A 19,494-nucleotide genomic window follows, 5' to 3' on the forward strand; every position below is an offset into this window, starting at 1 on the left:
TCCATTGGATGTTCTTTACTGCTTTGTCAAAGATGAGTTGGCCGTACGTTTGTGGGTCTAGTTCTGGGGTTTTTATTCTATTCCATTGGTCTGTGTGTCTGCTTTTGTGCCAATACCATGCTGTCTTGATGATGACAGCTTTGTAGTAGAGGCTAAAGTCTGGGATTGTGATGCCTCCTGCTTTGGTCTTCTTCTTCAAAATTACTTTGGCTATTCGGGGCCTTTTGTGGTTCCATATGAATTTTAGGATTGCTTGTTCTAGTTTCGAGAAGAATGCTGGTGCAATTTTGATTGGGATTGCATTGAATGTGTAGATAGCTTTGGGTAGTATTGACATTTTGACAATATTTATTCTTCCAATCCATGAGCAGGGAATGTCTTTCCATTTCTTTAAGTCTTCTTCAATTACCTTCATAAGTTTTCTATAGTTTTCAGCATACAGATCTTTTACATCTTTGGTTAGATTTATTCCTAGGTATTTTATGCTTCTTGGTGCAATTGTGAATGGGATCAGTTTCTTTATTTGTCTTTCTGTTGCTTCACTGACAGTGGTTTTAGATGATCCCTTTGCTGTCTTCCCTCATCTGTCCTTCCTTGACCCTGCAGTATTTTTACAATCTGCTTTTGCTCAACACCAGGCCTGGTAGTAGGCATCATGGGGACATGGGGGTTGGCAGGAGCAGTGGAGATGACACCCTGGGATTTGGTGTTTTTTGTCTTTCTTACTTACAGTTATTTTAAGTTTGTGTTATCTTCTGTCTTCAAGTTAAGGTGAGGACATGATTTTCATATAGATTTATTTTCTACTCCCCCCCCCCCCCCCCGCCCCACTTTTTTTCTTCAAGTAAGCTCTACACCCAGTGTGGGGCTTCAGTTCATGACCGTGTTCTACTGACTGAGCCAGCCAGGCACCTCATATTTTTCCCTTCTTTTTCTTTTTTTGTTGGAGGAAATATTGGGAGATACAGAGCTAAGCCACCACTGATGGCTTTAACTACTCAGAAGTTCTGATAGGAAAATTTTTAAGCTCAGCAAAACTGTACTCTTCTTTGCCTTTTTCTTTCAAGGTAAAATTCATAAAACATAAAACCAACCACTAACCATTTTAAAATATACAATTCAGTTGCATTTAGTACATTCACAATGTTTGCAACTATCACTACTATCTAGTTCCAAGACATTCTCATCACCCCAAAAGGAAACCTCATTCCCATTAACTTGTCCTTCCCTATTCTTCCTCCCTCCAGCTCCTGGCAACCTCTAGTCTGCTTTCTGTTTCTATGGACTTACCTATTCTGTTTCATATAAATGGAATCATACAATATGTGGCCTTTTGTTTCTGACTTCTTTGATTAGAATAATGTTCTCAAGGTTCATCCAAGTTGTAGCATCTATCACTTCTTCATTCCTTTTTATGACTGAACAGTATTCTGTCGTGTGGATATATTGCATTTTGTTCATTCTTTAGTTAATGGTCTTTTGAGTTGTTTCCACTTCTTGGCTGTTGTGAATAGTATTGCTGTGAACATTTGTGTATAATTATTTGATGGAATACCTGTTTTCAATTCTTTTGGGTGTATACTTAGGATGGAATGGCTGGGTCAAAGGGTAATTTTATGTTAAACTTTTTGAGGAACCATGAAACTTGTCTACAGCAGCTGTACCATTTTACTTCTCCCCACCTCAAGCAGCGTACTAAATTCTCTACATCTTCAACAATACTTGTTGTTTTAAATTTCTTAAATTACACCCTTCTCTCCCTCTTGATTTTATAAATGCATCTGTTAAGTCTAAAGAGAGTCTGTGTCCTATTATTTCAAATACTGGTTTCTAAATGTTGATTTCTTTTTTCTGGCATTTTTGAAGCATAAGATCAATTCCTTAATAAATTGGCTATTGTGAGTACATCTCTGACACCTATTGATGGTTTTCTTAACTATTTCTTAAAATGTTAGATTTCTTATAGTTTTCATTTCGCGATAAAAGGATTTTTACAGCGAGGAAGCATTCCATTAATTTTTCTTTGTGTGATGTGCGTTTATTTTGTAGGTACCGAAGACCCTGGGATTGTTAAGGATGTTAAGTGTCAAGTTTTATAGTCGCCCGGGGCAAGAACAGGTAACTCACAAGCTTAACCTTGTGCTTCTCAAATATTTTCACCAGAGTACCTTTAAAGCACAACGGAATGAACCTTCAGTGTTATAGATCTTCATCTGGGTGTGCTCTTAATTGTACCCTGCGTGGACAGATCCATAAGTAAAAATTCCTGGAGCTATTCCCTGAAGGTTTGTGTGTTTTACTGTATATCATTCTTCTCTCAATAACGAAGATTTGAAAAAAAAAAAAAAAAAAAAGGGTGAAGAATGAACTTAGTCCTCTTGAGTTTGGGAATGGAAGACAAATCTCCTGGAACCATTATATGTTTGACGTTTTTTTTTTTTTTAATTTTATCTTACTTGCAAATTTTCCTTCCTTGTCCATAATATATCCTTTTTTGTTTGTTTGTTTTTTTAAATCTGAGATTATTGAAACTCCAAGAAAAAGCAAGCCATGTTGATTCTGGGCTTCAAAAACCATTTTATACTGTTTTCCAAGAGATGCATGGATCCTTGACAAGTATGTTTGTCAGTTTCCTCCTGATGTGAGTGAGGTGCTTAGGAGCTGCCTCTGATGGAGATGGTTACTTCACTCTCTCTGTCTTGCTCTCACGAGAGTCTTGGCCTATATGGAAGCACCGGATCTTATCTTTTTTGTTTTGGGGTGACTCAAACTGCCTCATTTTTCTGTTTCTTCAATTTCTTTACTTACCCAAGGGAAATTACAAGAAAGTACAGAAATCTTGAGAAATCAGATGAGCATTCTGGTGCTGCATTTGCATTTAATATATTTAAAGTTTGAGTTCTTTCTCTGCCATTGACTTCAACTAAGTCATGCATTCTGGATTGTTTTGGCATTGTCTCTACAAAAGTGAGCACTACCACTGCTGTTGATGTCTGGAAAGTCACTTTCATGTTGAATCCCCATATGGTGGCACTGTTTTCCAGTTAGCATTCTCTTCAGGCATTTCATGGAGTTTGTTTTCATTTTGCAGATGAAGAAACATATGAAAGATCAAATGGCTTGGCCTCTGCCATGGACTTAGTTCTCTGTATCGCCTCTGTTGTTGATCTGTTACCATTTTAGTGCATGATAGCATTATTTTACTTTTTCTTCCTGCATCCTTTCTGCATTCTCTTTAATATTATCTAAATTACTATCTTTAACAAATCTTACATGACTCACTTTTAAAATTCTGTTGACTTTATTAAAGCAATTATATGTCATTTCAGTGTTTATTCTTTTTTTTTTTTTTTCAGTCAGTCAGCACTCACTTTGAGCGCAGGCAAAATGTTAGAGCTGAGAATAAATTGATGAATAAAATGCATTGCACTTCCTCAAGCAGCCCTCAGTGTAGTAGGGGAGACAGTTACAGAAGCAGCTGGGAAATAATACAGTCTTATGCATTTTATAACCCCTTCTATAACTTAATATGAAGTGCCATTGAGGTGCACAAAGAGGGAGCCTTTCATTCTTGAGAGGATACTCAATTTAGAAGTGAGGGTTCCTCACACAGAAAGAGGGACACTGGACATTTCCAGCCTGGTAGCAGCATTTGCCAAGTCCTGGAAGTGTCAGAGGGCAGTGCTGGAACATTCCAGTTTGCTGGGCTGTAGACACTAGTTTTATTTGGCATATAGTATTACCTTTCAAAGAGTATATTAATAATAAAAGTTCTGTGTGTTCTTTTATAAAGAATGTTGTCTTGGAAAATTTTTTTCCCAAGGGCTTTTTATTTCCTATGTATTTTTGCAGTGTCTCCCCCTGCTCACTAGCCCCGGGTTTGTTAATCAGGCATTTGAGGATGGTTGGTTTGTTTGTTTGTTTGTTTGTTTGTTTATTTATTTATTTATTTATTTAGGGAGGTCAGACTTCTAAACCACAGTGGGCAAGAATATCAGCTCAACTTCTTAAGGGCAGGATTTCTGTTTTGCTTGCTGCTAGCTTCCCACAGTGTCAGACATACCTGGCATATAATCTGTATTACTGGATATGTTTATTCATGTTGAATGTGGGAAGAGCAACACTTACGAATTCACCTTTAAGACTTTGTAGTAATTCAGAACATTTTGAATGTATGTACTAGAGTTCAGTACTTTAATTTTCATGTAGCGTGTACATTTGAAAGGTGTAATGAAATAGGAAATCACTCATTTTTAATTGTTCTGTGTAGATATGCAGTTGAAGAAAGGTAAGTTAAAGTACTCTCCGTGCTAAGATCTGATACTTAACATTTAAAAGAATTACTCTCTTAGAAAGGACAGTTAAAGGTTTTATTGTAGTGTTTGAGAGAAGACACAATTCCTACTCTATTGCTGCCAGTAGTAGAGGCTTTAATTAGTGTTTTTAATTAACAAAAGATCAAATGGACGTTTGAGCTAGTAGTTTAATAAATGAGAAATAGAGGTGAAAGTTAAAATCCTGTTCATGTTATTAATTTCAGTAGTATTGGTATCACATTGCTACACAAGAGATTCAGTGAGGTAAGAGGAAAGTATCTTTTGGAAAGCTGTGGGAAGAGATTTTGATACAAGGAGGTAAATAGAATTGATAATATGCTCAATTAAAAGGGTCATAGATGAATTCATGGTGAAAGAAGACCATGCAAATGATCTTTGTCAACCAACTCCCTTTGTTCCATCGTAACTTACAAGGTAAGACTGCCTTTCAGTAGATACTCATGGAATAGAGTAGACTGAAGCAGGCAGTAAGTGAAATTCATCATTTTCTTTCTTTCTTTTCCTCACCTTTTGTTTTGTTTTTTTAATTTTTTGAAACATTTATTTATTATTAAGACAGAGCGTGAACAGGGGAGGGCCAGAGAGAGAGGGAGACACAGAATCCGAAGCAGGTTCCAGGCTCTGAGCTGTCAGCACAGAGTCCGGATGTGGGGCTTGAGCCAGATGCGGGGCTTGAACTCAAGATCATGACCTGAGCCGAAGTCGGACGCTTAACCGACTGAGCCACCCAAGTGCCCCATCTTTTCCTCGCCTTCTTTGGGGTATAATTGTAAGATATTTAAAGTGTATAATGTGATGATTGGATCTGCATATATGTAAATGAAGCTTTTGCCCCATCGAGTTAACACATCCACTACCTCACATATTTATATTTTTATTGTGTGTGTAAGAACCATTCAGGTCCTCTCTTAGCAAGTTTCAGTTACATAATACAGTGTTATCAAGTGTAGTCATCATATTATACATTATCTACAAACCTTCTTCATCTTGTAACTGAAAGTTTCCACCCTTTACCAACCTCTCCCAACTTCCTCCACTCACTCCCCCGCCTCTGGTAGGCAGCTAGTTTTCTACTATCTGTTTCTAGGAGTTTGATTTTTTTTTTTTTTTTAAAGATTCTACATATAAGTGATACTCAGTATTTGTCATTCTGCGTTTGACATATTTCACTTAGCATAATGCCAGCCAGCTACATCCATGTTGTCACAAATGACAGGATTTCCTCCTCCTCCTCCTCCTTCTTTGTTTGTTTGTTTGTTTGTTTGTTTATTTATTTATTTATTTATTTATTATGTTTATTTATTTTTGAGAGAGGGAGTGAGACAGAGTGCAAGCAGGAGAGGGGCAGAGAGAGAGGAAGACACAGAATCCGAAGGAGACTCCAGGCTCTGAGCTGTCAGCACGGAGCCTGACGTGGGGCTTGAAGTCATAAACCCATGAGTCATGACCTGAGCTGAAGTTGGATGCTTAACCTGACAGAACCACCCAGGCACCCCATGGATTTCCTTTTTAAAGGCCGATTGACAGTTTGTGTGTTTGTGTCCCCACATCCTCACCAGCATTGGTTGCCTTTTCTTATTCATAATAGCCATCCTGATGTGTGTGAAGTGATACCTCATTGTGGTTTTGATTTGCATTTCCCTGATGATTAGTGATGTTGAGCACTTTTTCATGTACCTGTTAGCCATTTGTATGTCTTTTTTTTTTTTTTTTTTTTTTTTTTTTTTACTTAGAAAATGTCAATTCAGATGCTTTGCTCATTTTTAAATTGGGTTATTTGTGTTTTTTTGCTATTGAGTTGTAGGAGTCCCTTGTACATTTTGGATATTTTTATCAGATATGTGGCTTGCAAATATTTTCTCTCATTCCATAAATTGTCTTTTCATTTTGTTAATGGTTTCCTTTGCTGTGCAGATGTTTTTAGTTTGATGTAGTTTTGCTTGTTTATTTTTGCTTTTTTGACCTTGCTCTTAGTGAAAAATACAAAAGATCATTGCCACGACCAATATCAAGGAGCTTATTCCCTGTGTTTTCATATAGGGGTTTTAGGGTTTTTGGGCTTATGCTCCAGATCTTCATCTGGTTAGAGTAGATTTTTGTATATGGTGTAAGGTAGGGGTCCAGTGGGTATCCAGGTTTTCCAATACCATTTATTGAAAGAGTATCCCTTCCCTATTGTGTATTCTTGACTTCTTTGTTGTAAAGTGACCATTTATGCATGAATTTCTTTCTGAGCTCTCTTCTGTTCCATCGATCTTTGTGCCTGTTTTTATACCAATACAGTAGTATTTTGATTACTATAGCTTTGTAACAGTAGTTTGAAATCAGAAATGGTGATACTTAGAGCTTTGTTCTTAGTTTTCAAGATTGCTTTGGCTGCTTGGGGACTTAGGGTCTTTTGTGGTACCGTGCAAATTTTAGGATTATTTTTTCTATTTTTGTGGAAAATGCCATTTGAATGTTGGTAGGTATTGCATCGAACCTATAGATCACTTTGGATACTATGGACATTTTAACAATGTTCTTTAAATCCATGGACATGGAATATTTTTCCATTTATTTGTGTTCAGTTTCTTTGATCAGTATTTTATGGCCTTTCTTGTATAGATCTCTCACCTCCTTGGTTAAATTTATTCCTAAGTATTTTATTCTTTTTGATGCTAGTATAACAGATTGTTTTCTTAATTTCTCTTTCTGATAGTTCACTGTTAGGGTACAGGAACAGTAGTCATTTTTTGTATGTTGATTTTTGTATCCTGCAGCTTTACTGAATTTGTTTATTCTAACAGCTTTTTGGTGGAGTCTTTAGGGTTTTCTAAATATACCATGTCATCTGTAAGGAGACAATTTTACTTCTTTTCCAATTTGTGTGCCTTTTATTTATTTTCATGCCTAATTGCTCTGGCTAGGATTTCCAGTACTGTGTTGAGTAAAACTGGCAAGAGTGGCTTTCTTGTCATGTTCTTGTTCTCAGAGAAAAGGCTTCCCTCTTTTCACTGCCAAGTTACATACTCTTGACCATCATTCCAGCTGTTGTAATGATTAAAATAAACATGATGTTCATATTTGAGGAATATGAAAGAAACCCAGACACATTTTAACTGAAGTAAAAATTGCAGCTAAATTATATTGCTTTTGGAACTACTTAATTCAAATAGAGAAGACGAGAGAACGATTATTATTCACTTATGCTGAGAAATCTGAATACGGTAAGAGGAATTATGGTTTGAAGGTTTGAGGTTTACTTTTAGCGTGATGTGCAGTTGATTGAAAAGCCATTTCCTCTTATTTCCAAATAATTTGAAAGAAATTCTCTCCCCAGCCACGCAAGAAACATTCTGACTTCCAAATACTGCAGGCTCGGTTCACAGACTTTAGCCTGGATTTTCTAACTGTGGCTTTAGATCTTGTGTAACAGCTACTGTCAGGAAAATAAATTATTCCCTGAGCCAGAGATACTTTGTGTGCTGTAGACGCTCTGCAGTGTTTCTACAAATAAAATGGAGTTTTTATTTCAGAAGGAAAACATCGTGTTTCTAAAGTAACATAGGTGGCTTGTCTATGTCTGACAGGCTGCAGTTCGGTTGCTGCTGAGAACTGTCTTCTCACTGTGCGTGTATGTGAAAGTTAAACGGGTAACTTGGACTTTAAAGAACTGCATACGTAATGTGTATACACCTAATGTCTGGATTTGCTTTACGGTACTCCAGGGGGAAAAAAAACCCCAAGAACATTGTGGTGATTGGGGAAGGGTTTGTGAAGCAAGTGTGAAAAGTTGGTATTTGTTGATAAGCTGGTTGTTGGTTCCATGGGTATTCGTTATACTCTAGTTTCTACATGTGGGTGTAAGTGCAAATTCCTACAGCAAAATGCTTCAAGAAAGGAGTGTTAAGTTTTCAGCGAGGAGATCATAGTATCAAATGAAACTTAAGGGGATTCAAGAAGCCACCAGTTGAAAAGCAAGTGGTAGCATTTTAGTTCTTCATGTCGAAAGAGAAAAGGAAGGTAAGAGGGAGAGAAGGATTAAAACGAAGGATAATTTAGCATATTCATTTATTATTTTCTAGATCACAAGGCTATTGTTAAATTATTCACATTATTCAATATACTTTTGTTTGTCTTTTGTTAAAGAGATTCATCAACTTCCCATTTGCTTTCAGAGCACTTTTATTAATTGGTTAATGAAGCATTTATAATACCAGAGAGTTCTCATACAGACCACTGGTGACTATTTAGGTGAGAAAACAGTAAAGTATACTTGATCATGATTGCTGCCGAGGAGCATGGAGCCTCCTGGAAAGGCTGCGGCACCGGGGAGGGCAGTGGTCACCGTGCGGTGGAAGTGACTTGGTCTGGGACTGAAGGCGGCATCTAGCTCAGGTTCTGCTATCTATACTAGAATGATCTTCAGCAAGTTTCTGAACCTTTGGGATCTTCAGTTTCTTTGTCTGCAAACTCTGAAGAATGCAGGGAGAGTTCTTGAGAATGAAAATTTATGCTTGTGATCCCACCTTCCGCCAAACCATGGAGCGTATTGACCAGAGTTGTGAATGGAAGGTGCTAGGCCCTTTGTCTTCTCTTCCTGACCTTCTCTCCGTCACAGAGGAGGGGATGGGATGTAGTTAACATTTGCTCTCAGTGCTTTTGCTTTTATTGCTTCTTTTTGTATTTTAATCTTTCTTACATTTAATTCTGGCAATCTGGGATAGACGTGTTATATCCAGTTAAAGTGACTTTAGTCCTTAGTGAGGAGATTAGAGGATGCTAATCTTCTCATCTATGTACTCATCCAGCAGTGTTTCTCACTTTCTGAAATTGTTCTATTTCCTTTTGATGGCTAATACGCCTTAGTCATTGTAGACCTGAGGATTTAAGCTTGTGTCTGTAGAGACCAGGTAGATAATGTGGTGAATTGAGCCAGGCATAATTTTTTTTTCCTTTTTCCTTTTTTTTTTTTTTTTTTTTTTTTTTAGTATAGTCATGTGTAAGTTTCAGATCATAGCTAGTATTTGACCTTAATCATAGGGCCATAACCAAGAATGGTGGGGGCTTTGGCTTACTGGAAAGCTTATGATCCTTTTAAGCATGCATATGCTGTCCAGCCCCACCTGATTATTGCCCTGGTGTGACCGGGTAGCACACTCACCCTTAAAAGGTGGTGGTGGACTCTTGTGTTGCCAGATTTTCTAAATGCTAAGGACACATATGGTTGTAGGCTGTCATTTTTAGGTCTGATTTATTATTTGTGGGTAAACTACCTTAGACGCTGCTTTCAGTAAATGCTTGCGTGGGCAATAGATGTCCAGTTAGTGTTGGTTTGATTCTTCTGCTTCTGCTTAGGCGATGAACAGGGGACATCTCTGCTTGTCTGGTTTCTCATCAAGAAAGGACTGAGAGATTGTGTGGACAAGTAGGCCTTGAAAAGACAAGACTTTCTCTGTGCACCCCGTGCTTGGCCATGTAAAATCAGCATATTAACAAAATTTCTCTTTTCTGTAGCAGTGATTAGATTCCTCATGTTTACCAGGAAATCTGGAAAATAAACACTCCTGGTGCCCCTTAAATTAAGGAATGCATTTCCCCCCTTGCTGCCTCTGTTCCCATCACCATTGGACCTTCTTTTCTGCCAACTCTCTTCTTCCTCCTTTCCCTTCCCTTTCATCCACACAGCATAAATTTGTGGCCTGTGACAGGATATTCCAGATATTGTGCACATATAGAATCTTGTGAAAATGTGAACCCCCAAATCCAGGAAATTCACCATCTGGTCAATATCAACCCGTAAAAGTTAATGAGAACTCATGGTAATTGACGTGTGATGTAAAGGAGTGTTTTTATAATGCTCATATATTTGGGTTTTTGGTTATATGTGAATTATAACACTATAAAATAGGTTAAAAAGAAAAAAAACTCCTTAAGGGTAAGAGTTCTGTTTCTTTATGCTGGAGCACATTTATAGTGTATGAAGCTGTTGGAACCCTTTATTGTGAGAGATCATTTATGACATGGCATCCTTTAAAGAGTGTTATTAAATTCTGGAGGTTACTTCTATTCAGCTACAAGTTCCTTGATCTGACGTTAATGTAATATTATTATATAGGATGGGATCTTTAAGATGAGCCTCTCTCCAGATGGGACCCTCCTTGCTGCCATTCATTTCTCAGGGAAACTAAGCATCTGGGCCATTCCGTCTCTGAAGCAGCAAGGGGAATGGAATCAAAATGAGCAGGTATGTCTGTTGATTATTATTATTATTAGAATGGTTCTCGCTTAAGGGTGAGTACTGACAATAATGGTTTCATTTGGTTGATGTTTGACTGCAGCTCACAGCTATTATTCATGCTCAGCATGCCAAAGCTTTAGTTAAATTAGAATATCATCAGCATAGTAGGATAAATTAAGAACAGAGTAGCACTGTGTGCTGACTTTAATTTGTAGTGCAGTACATTCTGTATACTGACTGTAATCTGTCCACCCCCTTCTCCTTTTTTCTTACTATAAAAATACAGAATGGAAACACTAATTTTGTAGCAAAAGCCAACTAATATGGTAAAAAAATTGGAGGGTCAGTATTCTAAAAGGGCTACAGTTCTTCCCAAATCTTGCAACACTAACGTAATATTGGGCTTGCTTAAGGCTTGAAGGGAGACCTCTTCACTCAAAAGGTAGGGAGTGAAGATGCAGTCTATTAATTTTTTAGTGTCTTGAAATGACTGGTTTTAAGAATGAAAAGGCTTAGTGGTTTAGTAACAGAATCATCATTTGTTATATTCTAAAATCATGATGGGCAAATAAGGTCTGTGCATATAATGCTGTGTATTGCGATAGAGTGAAGATGAAAAGAAAGACCTCAGTTAGATACAACTTTATGTTCTAAATCTTTTACTCCTCTGATGGTGATTTGGCATTTCAGTACTTATGGGTTAATTTTTTTTCCTCTCACTTCTCCATTTCCCTTTTCTATAGGAATATCTTTTCACCAGCTTTGGTGAATAGTTTTGTGATTCTAAGACTGGAGCCTTTTCCCTGAATGGTCTGAATGGATTGATGTCTTTTTTTCAGAATTCTTTTTAATTTCATTTCATCAGTTAATCTGAGCTATTAAAACAATTTTGAAAAGCAAAGAGCATTTTGTTATTCCCAGAATAGCAGAGGGAAAGAGAAACTGGCTGTATATTTTCTTACACTTTTCACAGACTTAAATTTGTTTTTGCTATTATTCTTCATTTTTTTTGTTAAAAAAATTTTTTTTTTACATTTATTTATTTTTGAGAGACTGAGAGAGACAGTGCATAAGTGGGGGAGGGGCAGAGAGGGAGGGAGACACAGAATCCGAAGCAGGCTCCAGGCTCCGAGCTGTCAGCAGAGCCTGATGCGGGGCTCGAACCCACAAACCGTGAAATCATGACCTGAGCCAAAGTCAGACACCCAACCGACTGAGCCACCCAGACACCCCTTTTTTTCTGTTTTAATACACAAGTTTGGCAAGATTTTTTCCCCTTAGTTCCTACTCACCTTGAATTTAATTTGTTCTCTGTACCTCTACCACTCACTCTGGCCCTGGATCTCGATTTGTTCTAAACAGAAGAGGGGTTCCTCAGTCTTCAATCTCAGCAGCTAAATACAAGGAACATTGTTTTTCTCTCCTCGGAATTGATAGCTAACCTGATTTATATCTTCCCTCTAGAAGTGGAGTGGATCAACTCTAAAACCATTTGTTTAACATATTTAGCCATGCACACTGGATAACTGATCCAAAAGGTACCATGTATTTTTTGTGGCTATTAATGTATAGTGATAAATTTGCATTTGGAAAGACTCTGTTCTTTCCAATATTTTACATTTGGGCAATTTTTTTTCTGAAGTTTACTCATTTTCTTAAATTATTTCATTCACCTAATAGAAATATTGATCAAGTTTGAAGCACACTTAATGTTTGATTTTGTTAGTATTCTAGAATGGCATACATGTAGTGTAAGGACTATTTAGGCAAAATTTATTAGTATGCTCTTTTGTTTACTGGAATTCTGGATATCCTTCTTGTGAAGATAAATTGCATTTTTTGTAACCCTTATTGGCATACACTCAACTTTTTAAGTAGTTAGACATTTTTTTGTCATTAGTTGCCAATCAGTATCATTGTAATTCGCTACTCTTTAGCTCATTAATATTATTCATTAATTTTTTTGATTTTTATAGTGATTCTATTAAAATAATTTAAAAATTGTTTAAAAATCTTGAATGAGTAAATGTAAGTATCCCAGTAGTTTGGAATAGGCCATCAGAAGAGTAATGGGGCAGGAAAGGAAGGAAATTAGAAAATGACAAAAGAGGTTTATGGTGGGAAGAGAGAAGAGTTTATGCCAGAAGTTGATCTCCTGTGTTTCCCTGGGGAGACTCTTTGACCCTTGAGAATGTAGAAGGGCAGCTCATCAGGAATTGCTCTAGACTGTTCTGTTGTGCCCCGGTGTGCTTCCATCTCGCCCCTTGTGGCTCTGGTTTAGCGCCCACCGCACAGTCTGTAGAGGCTGTCTGTTGATGTAGCTTGATTCTCAAGCCAGTTCTAGCTATTATTACAAACTGAACAATTTTTAGGGTAATATATCCGTGTTTTTCAGATTGGGTCGCCATAAATTATTTCCCTCGAATGCCTGAGCAAACCAGGAAAAAAAAAAACAAACAAACAGGTTTTGGGGCTCACAAAACTGAAAACCATGGACCTGGTTGCCATCACTGCAGACGTTTCGTAGGTGGTAGAACCCCCTGCTGAGGGAACAGTGGCTTAGTGAGAATTACTGAACCTAATCCTACCTTTATTGCTGTTTCTCCTGCTGCTCGGCACACCGCCTTATTCCCGAATTCATCCCATCCGGGGCCTGTGGCGGTCAGCCCCGCCCTTCTCGCGCTGTCGCTCAGCGCAGGGAAGGACTGGAGCTGAATAGAACAGATCTTGCTTTGAGACTCCTCATTCTAGTCTCAAAAGAAATTTTGTCCAGGGCTGAAAAGCAAGACTTTAATTTCATCTATTCTTTCCTTTAAAATTCTAAAGTTGTGGTCAAAATGCAAACTCCTTTGTTTACCTGGATCATTATGCTGCTTCACACTTGCTTCCTGAACTTTCCTCTCCCTGCTCCCTGCTTTTGTCCCATCCTTTCTTCATTCTGTCATTCTTCATTCTGTCACAAACAAATTCTTGTGAGGCTTCATCATTTTCACAGAACACTCTGTTTTTTTTGTTTTTTGTTTTTTGATACACATTTTAGGCTTATGTAGCTCTGGTCACGATTCATGTAGATAGTATTCTTGTAGCTTTTACAAAATTTACTGTAATAATAACCTCAGTTATTTATTGAGCACTTATTCAGAGTTATTTAGCAAGTAAGCAGTAGAGTTGAGATTTCAGAGAGATTTCATCTCTCTCTGACTCTGATGTAGATGCTCTTCCCTGTGCAAAAATAGATACAGTTTTTAAAAGGTGGAAAATATATTTATTAGGCTTTATTTATTTGATCTTTAGAAGAACAGAGATAAATCTTTTTTCCCAGTGAATAGAACACAGATGTCTTCAGCCTTCTCAGATGTGTTGAACTCTCGAGCCAGTTAGTGTGTATCACCAAAAACTGGAGTAAATAATTGACATAGCTTCCCGCTGGTAAACCCTGAAGTTTACAATAGATCTGTGCAGTACTTATGGTGTGCTGGGAGAGTATGTGAGAGTGGTAACTCTTTCTTCAGCACAAAGGGTTTGAAAAACTATACTTTGCTTGAGTCTTTCACCTGTATCCTGGGAGTTCATCACATTGGCTTGGCCATTTTGGATTTGGATGGGTACTATATGAAGGGAGTCAGCAAAATTTAGTGTACCACGGTAAGTGGTATAAAGCTTGTGTGTAACAGTTTTATAAAGAGTAAGCTGTTACTGTATTCATAATAATAATCATAAAATAATAGAGTTCATCTCTTTATTGAATCTTTACCAAGTTTTAGAGTAGAGAATGCAGTAAGTCCCAGTGAGATGCTCATAGTCTTGCAAGGGGAATTATAAACAAATCAACAGAGTAACATGTTAATATTATGAAAAGATAAGCTCAGAGGAAAGACTCATAATCCAGTTGGGGGGAAGGATTGTTGGGAGTAAGTAGCATTTGTCTACTAAGGCTTGGCTGTCCACCCTGAGTGACAGGAACCTATTTCAATTGCTTCACTACAGTCCTAGTAAGTAACAAATGTTTTTGTGTTCTAATAGATGGGAATAGTGCTAAAAAGAAGTAAACTTGCATTGCTGCAGGAGAATCAAGATGCTGGTTGGACTCAGGTTCTTGGACTTCATAGGTTAAGCCTTTGTTTCAGAGTATCTTTTGTAGCCCTTATGTTGACAGATTTTGACTTTTTTTTTTTTTTAATTTATTTATTGAGAGAGAGAAAGAGAGCGAATGAGAACCAGCAGGGGAGGGGCAGAGAGGGGGACTGAGGATCTGAAGCGGGCTTTGTGCTGACAGCAGCGAGCCCGATATGGGGCTCGGACTCATGAACTGTGAGATCGTGGCCTGAGCCAAAGTCAGCACCCCTAGATCGTGACTTTTATCTGGGTGAGTTAGGTACGAGTGATGATATTAATGGAAAACAGGGAGAGAGTCCATGCAGTTGATGTGAACGATGCTTCTGGAGTTCAGCATTCGTTATGCAGAGACACTGGAAACACGAAACTATTAACAAGTCATATACCAAATATATTGGTGTCATTTTGTGTACTCATCACTGGCTGAGCCCTTGAACAGCTGCTCCTTTCTCACTCGTCCTGCAATAGTCAAGGGACCTCGGGTCAGCCAGGTAGGACAGGGCTCTGCCTCTCTTACTGCTGTTCTAGGAAATGAAATGGCCAAGCCAGTATGTTTAAAATAGATTATATGGTAACATATAGTGTAGAGCCAGCTTATAATTTTAGCTAAAACATTGTCTGAGAAGAAGCTAGTGTTACTGTTGCCCTATACAACTGTAGCCTCTTTTACCAAATCGTGAATTCAGCTCATCTGGGGCTTTCTTCATGTAATTCACTACTTTATTAGTTTTCATAATATGCTTTGTGTAATTGAGTATTTTCTCTATAAAATCTAATGATTAAAGATAGTTGTGGAAGTGCCTATTCTGATTTACTTCTACCCAGTTGTGAGTTGATTAAATACTTCAGCTTTCATTGTCAATATGAAAATCCATCTGGCTAGAAATCTGTGAGTATTAAGTTTTGTTCATGTGTGGAATATAGTAAAATTGCTAAATTGCTAAAGTGATTTTCATTTCAAACATTTCCCATATGTTATGTTTATATATTTCCATCTCATTTTTGGCCTTAATTTTTGTCTGAAGAAGTTTTATCATTTTTCTATTTGTACATCCTATGATAAAATAGGAAAGATAAGTTTTGTTTCTCCTACAATTTGCTCTTTGCCACAATAGTAGGTATTGGACAGATTTTGTTAAATGGATCAATCAATGAAAGATAAGTGGGAAGATGACAGTTAATGTGATTGGTCTTGACACAATCCACAGCTGTCCTCACAGCTTCACTCAACTGTGAGCTCCTGGAGAAAAGACCCTGAATATATGTTTGTTCCACGGGGCCTAACATAGAGCTTGGCATAAAAAAAATACTAGTAAGTGTTTGTGGAATGAATAAGCAGTTGAAAGGCTGCTTTTATGCTGTTGGAGGCAGTGGCCTTCATTATGTTTAGCTTCTAGCTGTTAAAGAGAGTCAACAATCAAAATTCCTCACTGAAGAAAACAGTGCTATCGCTGTCACTGTAGGATGTTCTCAGTCATGAGGTGGCATGTCACCCACAGAGGAGTGACAGGGAGGTTGCTTCTCAGAATATATCAACATGGCACTAGGAGTGAGCACCCCTGGAGTGCTTTCACAGGGGCCGTGGGTCCTTGGTGATCCTGCCCTCAAAACACCGGCCTACAGCGTGTGTATCAGATACCATAAAGCATGGCCAGATCACGGGCCCCTCACAGTTAGAGTTTTTAGGGTTGAAGGATGGGAAGTCTGGCCCAGTTTGACTAGGATGAGAGAAGCAATGGGAATATCAGCTTTTTTTTGTTTTGTTTTGTTTTGTTACCTCTTAATTCCCTTTACCTATTTTGCCCATTTCTCCCCATCCCCACAACTGCCAGTTTGTTCACTGTGTTTATGAGTCAATTTATATTCTCTTCAGATTCCACACACGAGTGAAATCGTGTAGTATTTGTCTTTCTGTCTGACTTACTCCACGTAGCATAATACCCGTGCATGTTGCCATGTGAATGACGACATCTCATTCTTTTGTTTGGCTGAGTAATATTCCATCATACGTATGCACCACATCTTTTTTCTCCATTCGTGCATCAGCGGACACTGGGTTGCCTCCATATCCTGGCTGTCGTAAATCATGTTGCAGTGAACATATGGGGCTCCTATATCCCTTCAAATTAGTGTTTTTCTCTTCTTTCATTGCTTACTTTCATTTTCCGGTAAATACTTAGTAGTGGGATTACTGGAATGTGTGCTTTGTCTATTTTTAACTTTTTGAGGAAACTTCGTACTGTCTTCCACGGTGGTAGGACCAGTTTGCATTTCCACCAACAGTGGAAACAGCTCCTAATAACATTTATTATTTCTTGTCTTTTTTTTTCTAGCCATTTTAACAGGTGTGAGGTGAGAGATCTTATTCTGGTTTTGATTTACATTTCCCTAATGATGAATGATAATTGAGCATTTTTTTCATGTGTCTATTGGCCATCTTTTTGTCTTCTTTGGGAAGATGTCTATTCGTGTCCTCCGCCCATTTTTAAATTAGACTATTTGGTTTTGGTGTTGGGTTGTGTAATTTCCTTATATATTTTGGATATTAGCTCCTTTTTGGACATGCCATTTACAAATAACTTCTCCCATTCAGTAGGTTGTCTTTTCATTTACGGATGGTGTCCTTTGCTGTGCAAAAAGTCTTTTATTTTGGGGTAGTCCCAATAGTTTCCTTTTGTTCTTGCATCCCTTGCCTGAGGAGACCTGTCCATAAATAGTTGGAATCGTATGAAGGGAGGCAGTGGGAATGTCTGCTTTGAGAGTAGTGAGGCACAGCTGTGTCAGGATACTGGTCTGGTAGGTCACCTCTGCCTGAAGCAGAGTTATGTTTGGGCTTCTTTCTTAAATGTACTGTGCAGATAGTTTCATCCAACTCCCACATATTGTGAAAGTAAACATTTAGTTCAGATATCTAGCGTGAATCTGTGTTCAGCCGTAAAAATGAATGAAGTGCGGATACATACTACAACATGGATGTACCTTGAGAACCTTCTGCTCCTCCAGAGAAGCCAGACACGAGGGGTTACGTGTTGTATGAACTCATTTATACGAAATATCCAGAATAGGTAAATCCACTGAGGCAGAAAGTGGATTGGTAGCGGACAGGGCTGAGGGGATGGGGAGTGGGAAATCACTGCTTAACGGGTAAGTGGTTTTATTTTGGATCGACACAAATGTTTTGAAACTAAATGGAAGTGACAACACTGTGGACGTACAAAGTGCCACTGAATGTTCATTTTAAAATGGTTAATTTTCCATTATGTGAATTTTAGCTCAACAACAAAAAATGGCATCACGAGTCCCATCTTTCTACCAAAACCCCAAGACAAGCAAAAATGCAGATAATTAGAATGGATATCCTGTACTTCAGTTAAACTGACCCACTGTTTTCCTGAATAAGTTTCGTTTTTTTTTTTTTTTTTTACCGGTGTACTTTTTTTCATTCTGTGTTTGCTGACTGGAATGTCTTCCTCCACCCATTTGCCATATCCAGATTTTATCCAGTCTTGAACGTATGGCACCCAGTGTAGTACTTCCTTTATACCTCTTGAACCCCCTTTGTCTTTCTCGAGGCCATATTCAAAATGACCTCTTCACCCTTTGAAGACCCCTCCACTTTTATCTATACCTCTTTTTGGGCAGCTGTTATATTTGAACTTGGGTTATAGTCACTCACATCTGTTTCTTAGCTCTCTACCTGCTTGAGTTGTGCGGCCAGTAATGTATGGTTTCTCTTCCCCCTCACAGTGTAAGTGCACAGTGTTCATTGACTAAATAGCAGAAGAGACCACACCTTTGAGAGGCTGCAGGAATACTAGTACTAAGCTAATTTTCCTATAGCTTAGCCATTCTAATTAGGGTGCAGTGATTTAAAAGAATAATTCATTCCTCGAGCACCTGGGCGGCTCAGTCAGTCGGGTGTCCGACTGCGGTTCAGGTCATCATCTCATGGCTTGTGGGTTCGAACCCCACATCAGGCTCTGTGCTGACAGCTTGGAGCCTGGAACCTGCTTCGGATTCTGTGTCTCCCTCTCTCTGTGACCCTCCCCCGTTCGTGCTCTGTCTCTCTCTGTCTCAAAAATAAATAAACATTAAAAAAAAAAAAGTAATTGATTCACTTATTCAGCATTTAGCTACCGTGACAGGTGAGTACTGTGATAGGTCTGGGAGTACGAAGATGACTCTGACAGAGTTCTGGCTGTGGAAGAACACATCTTCGTCTTGTGTTTAAAATCAAATTCACAAGAGACATCCATTATTAAAGCCATCTGCACGGAACAGTCTAGTCCCGAAATGTCTGAAAACTGACCCTCATGGACTGGTGCAGCTTGTTCACGGTGCTCTTCCTCATCATTAACTCTGATGAAGACAAGCCCACCTTGAATTCTCAATGTACTTATACTAGTGAGATGGTTTCGTTTGAAAAAATTTTGGAGATTTCTTGTTAAATTTCACTGTGATCTGTATGTACTTCAATTCCCCCAAGGCCGAATCATCCTTGTTGTTTGTGGGACTTAAAGTGTTACTCCACCCTCCCCTTGTGTACTCCACGATGTCAGCAGGGAAGCACACATGTCCCCATATGAAGGTGCTGTGGGAGCGCGTACAGCTGATGATTTCGAGGCCCTAAAAACGTCTGAAGTGCCCTATAAGTGACCAAAGAACCTATAAACGTCTGAAGTGCCCTATAAGTGACCAAGGAATCCGAGTTGATTAGTTTCAGTAATCTTCTGGTATTCTGAATCTTTGAAAGTTAATTATGAGAAAGTAAACTGAGACAATCTATTTCTTCTGTTAATATATAAATAGGCTTTTAGG

General features: G+C 38.3%; 1 protein-coding gene across 3 annotated transcripts in view; it reads left to right on the plus strand.

Moving 5' to 3' along the window:
* The window catches only part of NBAS (NBAS subunit of NRZ tethering complex), a 339,328-nt gene that overhangs the window by 59,952 nt on the left and 259,882 nt on the right, over positions 1 to 19,494 (plus strand). For all 3 annotated transcript variants that reach the window (XM_047852270.1, XM_047852271.1, XM_047852272.1), the window contains exons 11-12: positions 2,050 to 2,118; positions 10,438 to 10,566. In XM_047852270.1, the coding sequence (XP_047708226.1) occupies positions 2,050 to 2,118; positions 10,438 to 10,566 (198 nt within the window). The remainder of the gene's footprint in view (positions 1 to 2,049; positions 2,119 to 10,437; positions 10,567 to 19,494) is intronic.

The sequence above is a fragment of the Prionailurus viverrinus genome, chromosome A3, assembly GCF_022837055.1.
Source record: "Prionailurus viverrinus isolate Anna chromosome A3, UM_Priviv_1.0, whole genome shotgun sequence".
Taxonomy (NCBI): domain Eukaryota; kingdom Metazoa; phylum Chordata; class Mammalia; order Carnivora; family Felidae; genus Prionailurus; species Prionailurus viverrinus.